Source organism: Cucumis sativus, chromosome 5 (assembly GCF_000004075.3).
Source record: "Cucumis sativus cultivar 9930 chromosome 5, Cucumber_9930_V3, whole genome shotgun sequence".
In the NCBI taxonomy this organism is placed as follows: domain Eukaryota; kingdom Viridiplantae; phylum Streptophyta; class Magnoliopsida; order Cucurbitales; family Cucurbitaceae; genus Cucumis; species Cucumis sativus.
The window spans coordinates 698,702-712,794 of record NC_026659.2 but is presented as its reverse complement, the minus strand read 5'-3'; the positions used below and the strand labels follow the sequence as shown (position 1 = coordinate 712,794).

Genomic DNA, 14,093 nt, shown 5'->3' with positions numbered 1-14,093 from the left:
TATATAATGGACCACTACTTCCTACTTCCTTCACAACTCAATCACATGTACCAATCTGGATTTAAATCAAATCAAAGTTTTTTCTTAAGAAATGATTTTCCAGTTGTAGAATTATAAAAACTACGATTTTATCAATTAAACTAATGAATTGATTTTATTATCTTACAAATTGGACGTTGAAATTGTGAGTTCAGATTGATTATTTTTTGATAAATAAAAGTCAAGGAACATCTCATTAATTAGTCTAAGGTACGGATCTGAATCCTTTTCAATCCATTTATATGTTCATAAAATATTATATCAATTTGTTTTTCAAAAAAGGAAACTGTGTAAAATATTTCTACAACCTTACATTTCTTATTAATAATGGGAAGAAGATGGTTGGAATCAATATTTTTTTAGAATCTGAAAAATGTAAATGCAAAGACATGGGACCCTTATTATATTCTCTCCATCAACCCACATTCAATTTATTGTTATTTTTTCAAAAAAAATTGTAATGATTCAATCCTACATTTTTCAAATTTGTAATAATTTAGTTCATAAACTTGTTACACAATAACTTGCTTCTTTAATTTACAAAAGAATATAATCTAAATTCAATCTATTAATCTACTTGTTGTGTAATTGATAATATATATTTTTCAATTTAGGTACTTATATACAAAATAGGAATGAATTGAGTTTTGAAAAAAAGGAAAGAAAATAAATGAGGAGGAGAAGGTGATTGAATATTAAGAAGAGATGTAGGAGACATAAAGCACTCATAAATATGAGTCTTCACGTGATTTCTTTTCTTTCTCTTTTCTGTAAATGGCCTTTGCTTCTGGGGACTCTGTCTCTTTCCTATTCATATTTATTCTGCTCCTAATTTACCAATGTAGAAGGGAAAGTTTTTATTTATTAATTTAGAACTTTATTCATTATAAATTAATTTTGCAGTTATGTTATATGTATATATATATCTATAGTGTTTGGGAATGTGAATGGTTGATGGGGAAAGGGCAATTAGTGTTAATTAAAGTATGGGATCTTAAATCAAAATTTAATTTTACAAAGAAATAGAAAGAAAGATCACAGCTGGCTGGTTATTAACTTATTACTCTCAAAGGGGATGGACAAAAATAAATATTACTGACTCATGGTCACCTGTCTTTTAGGTATTGGTTAATTGTAAACTTGGAATAAGAACCTAAAAAGTTGGAGCAAATTTCTTTGGAAAAAAAAAAAAGTAAGAGGTTGCAAGGAAGAAAGTAAAAGATGATGGAATGAAAATGCATCAACGTGTGAAATGTAAAATGAAATAGAAATGAGAGTGAAATGAAAATCAAAGGTGTTGAGTCATTTCAGGCTAATGACTCTCCTGTGAACCCTCATATTCCATAAGACTAAATCCCCTGTCCCTCTCTCTCTCTCTCTCTCTCTCTCTCTCTCTCCCTCCCTCCCTCTCCCTTTGTTTCTCTGTCTCTCTCACCCTTTCCACCTTTAGAAATTTAATGAGAAAAGTTATGATATAATCCAAATCCATTCCAAAATCCAAACTACGGTATTCACACCTTCCTTCTCTTCTTCTGTGTGTCTCTGTATTACTAGTTTCTTCTTCAAACAAAGTTGAGAGGCTTCTTCTATTTTCTTATCATTTTGTTGGGTAGGCTGTAAATCTTTATCCTCCACTCACTTCCCCTTCTCTGTTATGGCTCAGTATATCAACCTCCTTTCTCCAACTTACTCATTATTCTTCCTTTTTTTATAACCTCTTTCTTTACCCTCCATGTACCTTCCTACAGCTTTCTCTTGCTATTTAATCACTATATTTTAATCCTCCTTCCTCTTCCCATTGTTGATAAAAAGTGAAACAAGTTCTCTTCTTGCTTGTAACCATGGTCTATATTTGCTTCACATGATACTCTTCTTCTAGCCCACGGTTCAGATATCAGAACCCTTTTCAGGTTTCTCACTTTCCTCCTTTTCTTCTAGAATAAACTAATGGTAAAGGAAAAAGGGAACATCTTGAAAAAGAAAATGGTTGTTTTGTTTCATCCGGGTCGGTTGGATGTTGTTCTTTTGTTTATATCTAACCAATGGATTGTTGTCCAAGTGATTTGATGGTTTTTCTTTTTCTTTGTGAAGTTTGAGGGTGGCGTAAGTGTAGGAGGCTTGATTCTTGGTAGTTTGTCGTTTCAACTTTCGGGTTGTATTCGTGGTTTGAAAATATAAAGCGACTGCTTCTTCTTTTCAGTGGGTTTTTTAGACTATAGATTAATTTACGTATAATTCCACTCCACCCAAATTTTCCTGCTTAATTTTGAAAAATTCCCCCCCCAATAGCCAGACATGGAAGAACCCAGAATCAAGAGTGGCCAAATAACATTGGAACTCAACAATCCAGAATCAAGATTGGCTAAAATGTGGAGATGAACATGATAATTAATATATATATATATGATCTAGCTTTAAGTTTCTACCATAGATTCAATGCTTATTTGTTAATAATCAATGCTTGTTGAATGGTTTTTCTAGGAGTTTGTAAAGAACAAAAGTTGAAAAAATGGCAAAGGAGTATAGTGGCTCACCAAAGCATCACCATATCGAGTCAAGAAGGAAACGGGTGACATGGATTCTTGCTGTCAGTGGACTATGCATTTTATCATACATGTTTGGGGCATGGCAGAGCACCACAACGCCGATCAACCAATCCGAAGCATATTCCAAAGTCGGTTGCCCCGATCAAACATTTCCATCCACCAACACACAATCCAAAGCCCAATCCTCTACACCGACGCGTTCGCTCGACTTCGACAGCCACCATGGCGTCGAAATCAACAATACCATTGAAGCAGTCACCAAAACGATCTTTCCCTGCGACATGTCGTTTAGCGAATACACTCCCTGTCAAGATCCGACTAGAGCAAGGAAATTTGATCGGACTATGTTGAAATACAGAGAACGCCATTGTCCTGCAAAGGAAGAACTACTCCACTGTATGATTCCGGCGCCACCGAAGTACAAAACGCCGTTCAAATGGCCGCAGAGCCGCGATTATGCTTGGTATGATAATATTCCTCATAGAGAACTTAGTATTGAGAAAGCGGTACAGAATTGGATTCAAGTTGAAGGCGATCGTTTCCGATTTCCCGGCGGCGGCACGATGTTCCCCCGCGGCGCCGATGCTTATATTGACGACATTAACGAGCTGATTCCTCTTACTACAGGGAAGATTCGAACCGCCATTGATACTGGCTGTGGGGTAACTGAATTTCTTCACTCCAAATTGTTTCGTTGTTGAGTTTTCATTGCAACAATTTTCGGACAATTTTTTCTTGGGCAATTATTTAAAAAAATAATGTGACAATCAATGTCTTTTCTTATTGTTCATATCAATAAAATCTTTAAACCAAACTTTTTGAAAATTTCAAACTATAGTTATAGTTTTATTCTTGTTCATGGGAGTAGAAGGTTGGATCTCTCGTTCTGATAGTTATTGTACCAAAAAAAATTGATTAAATGATTTGACATTTATGAAAGTATGGGATAGGAAGCGGTCAAATGTTTGATGTTTTGAACGGTAGAAAATGAAATTTGAGTTATGTGGATGGGCAATTATTGATGTGTTTTGGGTCATGGTACCCTACTGACTTTGGTTGTGTTATAGGTAGCAAGTTGGGGTGCTTATTTGCTAAAGAGGGACATCGTGGCCATGTCCTTTGCCCCAAGGGATACTCATGAAGCTCAAGTTCAGTTTGCTCTAGAACGTGGAGTTCCTGCCATGATTGGTATCATGGCTTCTCAGAGACTCCCTTACCCGGCTCGTGCTTTCGACATGGCTCATTGCTCTCGTTGTTTGATTCCCTGGGGTAAAAATGGTAAGTTGTTTCTCACAAAGTAAAAAACAGAAACATTTTCAAATGAGTTTGAAGTCATTGGTGAAATGGTTACACTGAACTTTATTTACAGATGGGTTGTATTTAATTGAACTCGATAGAGTTTTGAGGCCGGGTGGCTATTGGATTCTCTCTGGGCCCCCGATTCGTTGGAAGAAATATTGGAGAGGTTGGGAAAGAACACAAGAAGACTTGAAAGAAGAGCAAGACACCATTGAAGAAGTTGCAAGGAGACTATGCTGGAAGAAAGTGATTGAGAAGAATGATCTTGCAATATGGCAGAAGCCCCTCAATCACATCCAATGCATCAAGAACAAGAAAGTCTACAAAACACCCCACATTTGCAAATCAGACAATCCTGATGCTGGCTGGTATGTACTTCCGAAAACAGCCCCTATCCTCTAACATTAATTCTTATCATCATCATGCCTTTTGTTGGAACAACTAAGTATGGAAACTTGCATTACTCCATTGCTCATTTCTCTTCAACACCGGCTAATTGCTCATTTCTCTCCTGAACTCAGGTACCGAAATATGGAAACTTGCATTACTCCATTGCCAGAAGTGAACGACTCTGAAGAAGTTGCTGGTGGGGCAGTTGAAAATTGGCCGGAGCGAGCATTGGCCGTACCACCACGAATCAGTAGAGGAACAATACCAGGCATCACCGCAGAAAACTTCGAAGAAGACAACAAACTATGGAAGGAGAGGATTACATATTACAAAAAGATGATCCCATTAGCACAAGGACGGTACCGAAACATAATGGACATGAATGCAAATCTCGGCGGATTCGCAGCCGCTTTAGTCAAGTTCCCAGTGTGGGTAATGAACGTTGTCCCTGCAAATTCAGACCGTGACACTTTAGGTGTAATATACGAACGTGGCTTGATCGGAACGTACCAAGATTGGTGTGAGGCGTTCTCAACATACCCAAGAACGTATGATCTAATCCATGCCAATGGCATATTTAGCATATATCAAGATAGGTAAGGTTGAAGCAAATGATCAGATAAAACAATGAAACTCTCTACTCATGTTCATGTTCATGTTCATATTCATATTCATATTCATATTCATATTCATACTCATATTCATATTCATCTGTTTTGAATGATGAAAAATGCAGGTGTGATATAACTCAGATTCTATTGGAGATGGATAGAATATTGAGGCCAGAAGGGACAGTAATATTTAGGGATACAGTTGAAGTATTGGTGAAGATTCAAACAATATCAGATGGAATGAAGTGGAAGAGTCAAATTATGGATCATGAAACTGGGCCATTTAATCCTGAGAAGATTCTTGTGGCTGTTAAAACTTATTGGACTGGTGAAACCAACCAACAACAAGAGAAACAAGCATAGTCATTTTTTAAATTAAGATTATAATTACAACAGTTTGTTCTTTTTTTTTTCTTTTTTTCTTCTTAATTTTTAAATTTTACTCCACATTTTTCTCGCTTAGGTGTGTGTACTTTTTCTTCTATTTCCTGTTCCTATTTTGTAATTTTCTATCTAATTTTTTTTAATATAAGAAATATTTATATCATTTCAAACTTTTGGATTCTTTTAATTATAACTAGGATGACATTCCTATTAGAAAACGAGTATTAATTCTCTATGTTGAAGTTGAAATTAAAATATGAACTCTCATTTCGATGAGATTGTGAAATGCACGATCATATTTTTGTAGCGGTTGAATTATGAGGATGTTAATACTTTTAATATAATACCCTCTAATATTAGAGACATGCTAAGTTATAAATCTATGTCAAACTATTATTTTTGAAATTAAAATGTATAATTTATTCTCATTTTAGTATGACTTTTATCTCTTTCTTTTCGATTAGATAAGATCTTTTAGATTCAAAGCGATTAGCACGGATATAAAGACAAATCTTATTAATTCACCTACTTTATCAAATCAATTCATCAATTCCTCAATTCCTAAATGTTTCTTTTTTCCTTTTTGTAAGAATAGTGTATTGATGCAGAACATAGAACTTTCGAAGCAACAAATTAAAGACAATGAAAAGATGGCCAAGGATATGGGCTGCCTTCTAAGAATTAAACCCCAATAAGATTGATCTTACATCTATTTTTTTTTTTTTTGAGAAATCTAACAACTTTCATGTATCATACCATATATACTAATATTCTGTGGATCTAATTACAATTATGGACTCTTCTAAATTATGCATTTAGGTGAACTCATTTGAGTCTATTTTCTTATTATAATTTTGGTCCCTCTCAACCAAATTTTTGTTGTTTATTTTTATGGGTTTATAGATTAGGTTTACACAACCAAAAGTTGAAAAATAAACCCAACTACCTAAACTTTGTCCATCCTTAGGAAACTTACATTTTCTTTTCTTCCCACGTTAATTTTGACTTACGAAACTTATCAACTAAATAGTAATTGCATTACATCTCAATAACAAACATACTTTTATTATTTTCAATACTACTCAAATAAATAGTTTTAATAATTAAATATCAAAAATCAATTCTATTTTCAAACACATACAATTAAACAATAAATTTATTTCAAACAATTAATAACGTGTATGCACCATCATTTTTCCCTTCTAACGTTGTGTAGCACCACACAATAATGTTACTCTATAAATATTTTCATCTTTTACGTATCCTCCTCAAACTTCAAAGTTGAAGTGTTAGATTAATCCGTCGAAATTTATTGAGAAGATTAGAGACACTAAGATAAGTTTAGCGGGTGGAAAAGCAATATGGTTCTTGTCAATGGGTCAAGAATGATGTGGCTGGTTCCAGGGTGGGATCACTAAGCTCTAGTAAGAAGTAGAAATGGTTAGGAGTTAGGGGTAGAACTCGGTTGGAGAGAGAAAAGAGAGATTACGTGTGTGTGTGCGGGAGAGAAAGAGAACGGAGAAAAGGTTACGTAAATGTGAATCGACTGAAGAAGAAAGAAACAGCCATTATCTCTCTTTCTTTCTCTCTCTCTCTCTCTAGCTTCTCTAGCGGTGGCCTACGACTACGAGATTCGCCCGTCCTCTACCTTTGGGGACTTCCACCCTCATCAAAGATCGGATTCACCATCGTCTCAAAGCCCGGACAGTTATGGTGGACACCGACAACATGCCCGATTCCTCTCACAACGTGGAGGATGAAGTTGGGAGAGTGGTTGAGCTGGCCAAAGAGTTGCATGATTCTGCTGCATCTCTAATCTCCAGAACAGCCATCGACGAACAGTCTCTCCGCCAACGTGCTCTCTCTCTTGACTCCTCAGTTCGCCGTCTTTGTTCTTTACTCAATTCCCTTCAATCCAAGAAGCTTTTGGACTCTAAGCTTGCTGAAAAGGTCTATATCTTTCTCACTTTTCGACGCATTTGATTTCGAATCTGTCTTTCTGAAATCCACGGATCGATTCATCTTTCTTTTTCTTTTTCTTTTTAATTCTTTGTTTTGGTGAATCAGCTGGAAGATGACTTGCAAAGAGCTAAATGTATGATGACTGATGGAGAGGTTGCATCGTTTCTCCCTGGGAAGCCGCAAGGTTAGAGTTATTTCCTTTTGTATTTAGAGATCGTGAATTGATGTCATTCTTTCTTTTGGAGGACAATATTATCAGAGGATTAGTGTTCTTATGCTCCTTGCTGCATTTTTAGTGTCTGAGTATGTAATTTGATGGCAGGGAAGTTCTTGCGGATGTTTCTGGGACCTATAAATGTGCGTGCTTCAAGGAAAGATGTTCAGTTGAAAGTTAAAGAGGAATATAACAGTTACAGGGTATGAATTTCTATTACTCTTCGTATTGTATAATCTCTCATCTTTCCCCTTATTGCATGTGGTAGTTTGCAATTTGATGAAACTTTTCAATATTTAGGGCTAAGGTATACCTCGAACTCTCCGAAATTAGTGCTTTGTTATAAGAGTTATTTTCTCACTCACTTTTGTATTTTACTCGAACACCTTTGTTAGATGACGTACTTCTATAGGATCAGCAGCCACCAACTGCTGACGGAAACATTCTTTCTTTTATAGATTTGGATAATGAAGCTTCAGATGGGCCTGATTAGTTAATTTTACCCCGTCTAGATTTTGGGTTATTTTCCAGTTTTTGTTAGTTAGAAACAAACGGTCATTAATAGGATGGAATTTACAGTATGATGAGCTTTCTTGAACAGGTTAGTTTCTGTAGGTTACACAATTGTGCCCTTGAGTTTTATAGTATGGAATTTACAGTATGATAAGAATGCGTCCTCTAATCCTACGCCAGGGGAGTTATTCAGATTTTATTACAAATGGAACAGATAAAAACAAAAGTTTGATCAAGTTGTCTTTGGATCTTGACTTAACAACCTTGCTCGAAAACTTTATATGGACGCCTTCCCTTTTACGTGACTACCAGCTTAATAAAATTCACGGATTTATGCGAAGCTATGCCATCTTGTCAGTAATTATTTGAATACTTATTCAGCTGACTTCTGATTTCCTACGGGGATATCTAAGTTTTAGAGCACATCTTCTGTTTAGTTAACTGTCATAGAGTGAAAGGAAATTTTGTAGGTACTTGCCAAGAGTTCTCTTCCTATATTTTACATTTTTCTCTTAAATGTACAGTTAGTATTCTGGTCAATTTCAATCTTGCCTTTGTAATATACTAAACTACAGTTGGAGACATAGTTGACTTAAAGATTTTAGAGGGGAAGTGAAATAAAAATCACTTCTTGCATTGTTTTGGTGCCAAGAAATGTTGGCAGGTTTCATTTCAAGTTTTGTAACTACAAAAGCACTATGAGTACTATTATTCAACTTTTAGGTAGAATCAAGTCTAGATTTAGAGGCAAAGTGAAACCGTTATGACCTATGCAATTATAATGATTAGGAGCTAATGAATATTTTGGACAAATTTACCAAGTGGTGTGAGAGGTGGATGCAGCTAAATGCCTCAAGCTACTTATTGGCATTCGTAATCCTCCTTCTATAGTAATTACTACATGATATTTTCTCAGTTTGGGGGGCTCTGGATATCCATCGGTTAAGATATTTGTCAAGATGGTTTTTTTTGGGGTAAATTCTATGTAATTTTAGCTTGAGGTGCCCTCACGTTGATCTCTTTCAAGCAGGACAGGACTGCTCTTCTTTTTCTCCTTTTCCCATCTCTGCTGCTTGTTCTAAGAGGCTGGGTTTGGGATGGATGCTTGCCTGCATTTCCAGTTCAACTGTACCAGGTATTTTTCTTTTTCCAAATTGGTTTTCTTTCTGTAATTGAATATTTTGTTGCATATTGAATTTGTTTCTGTACGAGTTTTCATGGCTCCTTCTGAACATGGTAGTAGGAACTGTGGAACAAAAATGTTGTGATTCACCAGATAAATATAACTGTTAATACCTACTTGGCATTCATCTGAATCCTTTACAATTGAAAGACATTCCTTTTGTAGTTTTTTTGGGGGTTGTTTCAACATTTTTTTCTTAAGGTGTTGCTTTATTCTTTTCTTTTAATATATCCTCGTCTCTTATAAAAGGAAAAAAAACAATTATTTTTTTCTATAAAGAAACATTTCATTGAATAAATGAAATAGGGAAAACCCCACACCTATAGGCGATTACAAGAAGTCTCCAATTTTAAAGGGAAAAAAAAAGAGAAGTAAAAGAAGACTCATTTACACCAATTATAATCATATGAACCGAAACTATAAAGTTATCAAAAGTGGAGGCAGAGTCCCTGAATGAACAACCATTGCGTTCACCCCAAAGAGCCCAAAAAAAAGAAAAAGAAAAAAAAACTCAGGAAAGCAAGCCAAATAGTCTGCTTGGTATCACCAAAAGGATGAGCCACAAACAAAGATGGTAAGAAATCTAAAGTAGAGTTAGGGAAGAAAAAGACGCATCCATAATAATAAGCCAGAAATGGCTCAAAGGAGCAAACAGGGGATTGAGAGTTGTGGCAACGTAAGATGCACCTAGAAGGAGAAATAGACATACAAGACTATAAGGAACATGCCTCCCATCTTCAGTTTCTAACCATCCAATTTTAGGCTTCTCATTTGATGCAAAACACAAACCAAGTTTACCTAGATCTAATTTCTTGTTATTTTGTGTTTTTTAATGGAGGACGTCTCATTTGTTCTGTTATATCTCTATTAATGTTGCAATTTTTGAATTCTTGTTTTTTGGGCATTTATAGGTTTATCTTCATATGGTGAATTCAATGCCTTGAAAGACAACTTATAGATTCATTTAAACTCAACACATCATTGTTCTTTCCAGGCATGGCTCTTGTTCCTATACACAGGATTGGCATTGCGTGAAAACATACTAAGAGTCAATGGCAGTGACATTCGCCCTTGGTATGTGCACTGCAACTTTTGCTTTCGTTGTTATGCTGCTATTCGTTGTTTTATTTTAAAATAGTCTTATGATAGCTTTGAGTATTTAAGATTACGAGTTTTTTATACTTAAAAGTATTTGTAATGAGAAATCAACTTTCATAGCGGATAATGAAAGCTAGAAACCTAACAAAAAATCATAATTTGGTTCTTGAGGGACTATGGACATTCTCACTGAGTCACTCTTATTCCCATCTAGTTCTACCACAGTTATGATGGTGGATGGTGGATGAATGTAATTGGTTTAGTATTTATGGGCCTTCCAGTTGAAGGTAGAGAATAGATTTCTGGAGTGAGCTTTCGGATCTGCAAGGTTTGTGTGCTTCTATACTTCCATGTGGCTTTTGGGAGGTGATCTTAATGTCTAATGAGCCCCGTGAAATTTCTTCTACCACGGGAGGTCTATAATAGATTTATCAATTCCTCTAAGCTCATAGGCCTTCCCCTTCCTAAATGCCTCCTTGGTTGAACTTAAAGGTTTCCATCTCATGTCATTTGGTTATCTCCAAAAGGCTCACATTATCTTCAATTGTCCCTATTCTTATCAAATAAGGAACGTCAAATAGCTGTGATTATGCTTGTGGGCACAATTTGGCTGTCCTATTTAAAAGCCCTCAAAATTACTTTTGTTATCACTTTATCACTCTGAGGAAGGCAAAAGCAATCATATTCTCTTTCCCGAGTGCTTTTGAAGAAAAAGTTAGGCATTAAAAAGGGTACCACTTACCATGAATGTGTTCTCTTGTCACTGCATATGTTATAATTTTTTATTTCTATTTGGTGCTCAATGCATTGTTGTCTATTACACCAGAGTATTGTATTATACAATCTTATTCTGTCTTTTGATACGGTGTGTATTATGTATAGGATTGTACTTTAAGACATTATGGTGAAGTTTTTTATTATACTTTTGTGGCGGGTTGATAGATTATCACTATTATGCTCTATGATCTCTTAGTTATACAAATGTTATGTTGAGGTTCGGAAGTCATGATTTTACAGGTGGATATATCATCACTATTGTGCTATGCTTATGGCACTTGTTAGTCTTACGTGGGAGATCAAAGGACAGCCAAATTGTGCCCAAAAGCAGGTTTTACCAATTGTTTATTACCTACTAAATACATATCTACTCTATGCATTAGATTAACAGTACAGGTTGAATTATTCTCCAGAGAGGTGTACAACTCTTTCTACAGTGGGCCATGATGCAAGGAGTTGCAATGCTTTTACAAAATAGATATCAGCGGCAGAGGCTATATACTCGGATTGCTCTTGGAAAGGTGCCATTTACTACTGCATTTTTTTACATTCAACTTCATCATGGTATATTCTAATTTATGTCGATTGTCGCATCACCTCCTATGACTGGAGCTCATTATCCCTTCCCAAGGCACCCAAAATTTTAAGCATCTGATAATAAGCATTTATGAATTTTGCATATATATTAGTTGGTGGTTGATTGTAGTTTTACAGTCGTTTTATCAAATCTGTTGATTTCCCTGTTTATTCTTTTTATTACTAGGCTAAGAGAATGGATGTCGTTTGGGGAGAAACAGCTGGTGTAGATGGTCAACTATGGATACTGTGTCCTCTACTCTTTATCTTACAGGTGACATAAGCCTTAACTTTTTCCATCTTCCAAAATTTTCTTGGCAGTTGAACAAACTACGAAGTGTGAAGACTTGATTTTTCATGACAACCAATGTTAATTTCTTACCGTTTTAAGCAACTTGTCATTCAATTCAAACTAGCAGAACTCTTTTTCTATTTAACCATACTTCCTCTAATTGAAATAAGTTAGAGGGCATCTTAATACACCCACCTTTTCTTTACGTAGTTCTCCTTATCTTATGAATTGGAGTCAAATTACAAAAACAACCTCTGACTTACAATCATTTGTATTTAGTTAGGAAATTGCCCAAAATTCTTTAACTACAACTTCTCTGATGGATATTCAAACTTGTAGAAATTTTCAATCTTGGACAAAAAATTTAGAAGGGCCAAAATTTCGATGTGTTACTGAATTTTCCATTTTGAAGTTCAGTCTTTCTGGTTGGATTATAAAAACTAGAAAGCCCGTCTTTTAATACAATGTTGCTGTATAGCTTCTATGTAAATTTTGAGCATAATTGAAAATGATATTCTTTTTACTGTTTACAATTTTAAAATGGTGGCACAGTGGATTTATGATGGCCAGTATGAACCATCTTGGCATCTAGCACAGTATCTGTCTAGCCAATTACTACCTAATGGAACTCTAATGTGAGTCATCGTAGTATATTAATTTATTTTTACACGTGGAGTATTTAATAGGGCTTTGAGGCATATGTTGGCTTACTTCTCCTCAAGACTGCATTGGTGGGTGTGGTGCCTGAATGGCAGGTGATGAATTGTATTCTGTTTCTATTGGTTCAAATTCAAAACAATATTTTCAACTTGCCAAAAAGATTCTGAACATCCTTACATACAAATTGATGGATAAATGTCCGGTGCAGGTATTATTTTGTGGATTTCTTTTGGTTCTAATGGCGGTCGGGAACTTCTCAAATACAGTTCAAACCTTAATGGTAAAATCAAGATTCAAGGCGAAGATGAAAAGAAGCAAGAGCAAGCACGAATTGGCCCAAACCAATTCTTAATACGTAGGATTACTTAAATTAACAACTTGTAGGATCTATTCTTTACCTTTTCAGGTCTTAGAATATGTTTTGTCGAAGCTGATCTGTGAGAATTGCTCTTCCCCCCTTCTTTACAATCATCATTTTGACTCAATACACTTTTATCATGTAAAGTTGGTCTTGCATAGGTTCTTCCCTGGAGAAGTTGATGGAAGTGCTGCTAAGCGCAGGACTCGTGTTCCAGTTACCATGTATCATTCTTCTCTTTTCAATTGCTTTTCATTGCAAGCTAGTGAGTGAGATTTTGAATCCTATTGTAATTTCAGTTCATCGTATTTAATTCTAATGGAAAACCAATGGTTTGGACGTTTTCAATATCAAAGTTTTTGTTCCTTGTCATTTTGGATAGTCTTAGGTTAGCAAAAAATGTAATAAAGAATTGAATGTTTGTCATATTTTCCCTTTTTATCCATGTTCTTCCTTTGGGTAGATCTTTTAGCATTGTCGTTATCAAAATTGGGGATAATATAAAACTTCGTGAGCTTACTGCATAGAAGTTTCTGAGCCCAGTTAAACCCTTGTGCTTACCCAGAGACATCCCAACGAAACTAAAATCACCTTTCCTTTTAACTACGGTCTGCCGATTATACTTGATTATGAAGGCTGAATGTTACTTTATGGGAGAAAAAAGAGTTTAGCTGTTTCAGTCTCGAGTTGAACAGAAATTCTTGAGCTGATACCATAGAGTTATGACGTCCTCGATAGGTTTTTTTTTATTGTACTTGTAAATGGTCGTCGATAGTTCAACATGATCTTTGTAAACCTTGAGAAACATTGTGATTAAATGCTATGGATGAAACATGTAGTACTTTTATCTTTTTCTTTGCGGAGGCAAGATTGTAGTTAGTAACTTTTTCTAGCCATCATTTTATTAGATGGAGGTGCCATAAATTAAGACGTAGCTAAGGTATGAACTATGAGCACAGGACTCATAAGTATTAAGATAAATAATTCCTTAAGGCGAGTATACAAGTAGATTTGGAAAGTGATTTAAGAAGCGCCACACAAGCTCTAATTTTGTCTAACCTAGGGAGGTGAATACCAACCATGAACTTATTTAACAATTATAGTGTATCGTATTATAACTAAATCACTTTTCATTTCCTATCAACTTCAATCAACAACAACCTATATTTAAACCATAATCTCAAATCTTAA

General features: G+C 35.3%; 2 protein-coding genes across 4 annotated transcripts; both read left to right on the top strand.

The window, feature by feature from the left end:
- Positions 1-1,400: 1,400 nt before the first annotated feature.
- On the top strand, positions 1,401-5,432 carry LOC101211919 (probable methyltransferase PMT18). 3 transcript variants are annotated; one of them, XM_031885193.1, is made up of 6 exons: positions 1,401-1,546; positions 2,521-3,247; positions 3,653-3,863; positions 3,955-4,252; positions 4,406-4,870; positions 5,011-5,432. In XM_031885193.1, exons 2-6 carry the CDS (start codon positions 2,549-2,551, stop codon positions 5,246-5,248), a joined length of 1,911 nt encoding a protein of 636 aa, XP_031741053.1. In that variant the 5' UTR covers positions 1,401-1,546; positions 2,521-2,548; the 3' UTR covers positions 5,249-5,432. The 3 variants fall into 3 exon arrangements, with proteins under 3 accessions (XP_031741053.1, XP_004145886.1, XP_031741052.1); XM_004145838.3 differs by having other exon boundaries at positions 1,402-1,949; XM_031885192.1 differs by lacking the exon at positions 1,401-1,546 and adding an exon at positions 2,185-2,408.
- Positions 5,433-6,714: 1,282 nt separating this feature from the next.
- Positions 6,715-13,258, top strand: LOC101212162 (transmembrane protein 120 homolog). Its single transcript, XM_004145839.3, has 10 exons — positions 6,715-7,219; positions 7,337-7,415; positions 7,554-7,648; positions 8,989-9,093; positions 10,136-10,215; positions 11,257-11,347; positions 11,430-11,537; positions 11,780-11,866; positions 12,571-12,639; positions 12,753-13,258. Exons 1-10 carry the CDS (start codon positions 6,980-6,982, stop codon positions 12,894-12,896), a joined length of 1,098 nt encoding a protein of 365 aa, XP_004145887.1. The 5' UTR covers positions 6,715-6,979; the 3' UTR covers positions 12,897-13,258.
- Positions 13,259-14,093: the final 835 nt, after the last annotated feature.

Coding starts and splice junctions, on each gene's coding strand:
- LOC101212162 (XM_004145839.3), top strand. CDS start 6,980: ATGGTGGACACCGACAACATGCCCGATTCCTCTCACAACGTGGAGGAT. Junction 10,216..11,256: donor GGCAGTGACATTCGCCCTTG/GTATGTGCACTG, acceptor ATGATTTTACAG/GTGGATATATCATCACTATT. Junction 11,348..11,429: donor CAAATTGTGCCCAAAAGCAG/GTTTTACCAATT, acceptor ATTATTCTCCAG/AGAGGTGTACAACTCTTTCT.
- LOC101211919 (XM_031885193.1), top strand. CDS start 2,549: ATGGCAAAGGAGTATAGTGGCTCACCAAAGCATCACCATATCGAGTCA. Junction 3,864..3,954: donor GATTCCCTGGGGTAAAAATG/GTAAGTTGTTTC, acceptor CTTTATTTACAG/ATGGGTTGTATTTAATTGAA. Junction 4,871..5,010: donor TTTAGCATATATCAAGATAG/GTAAGGTTGAAG, acceptor TGAAAAATGCAG/GTGTGATATAACTCAGATTC.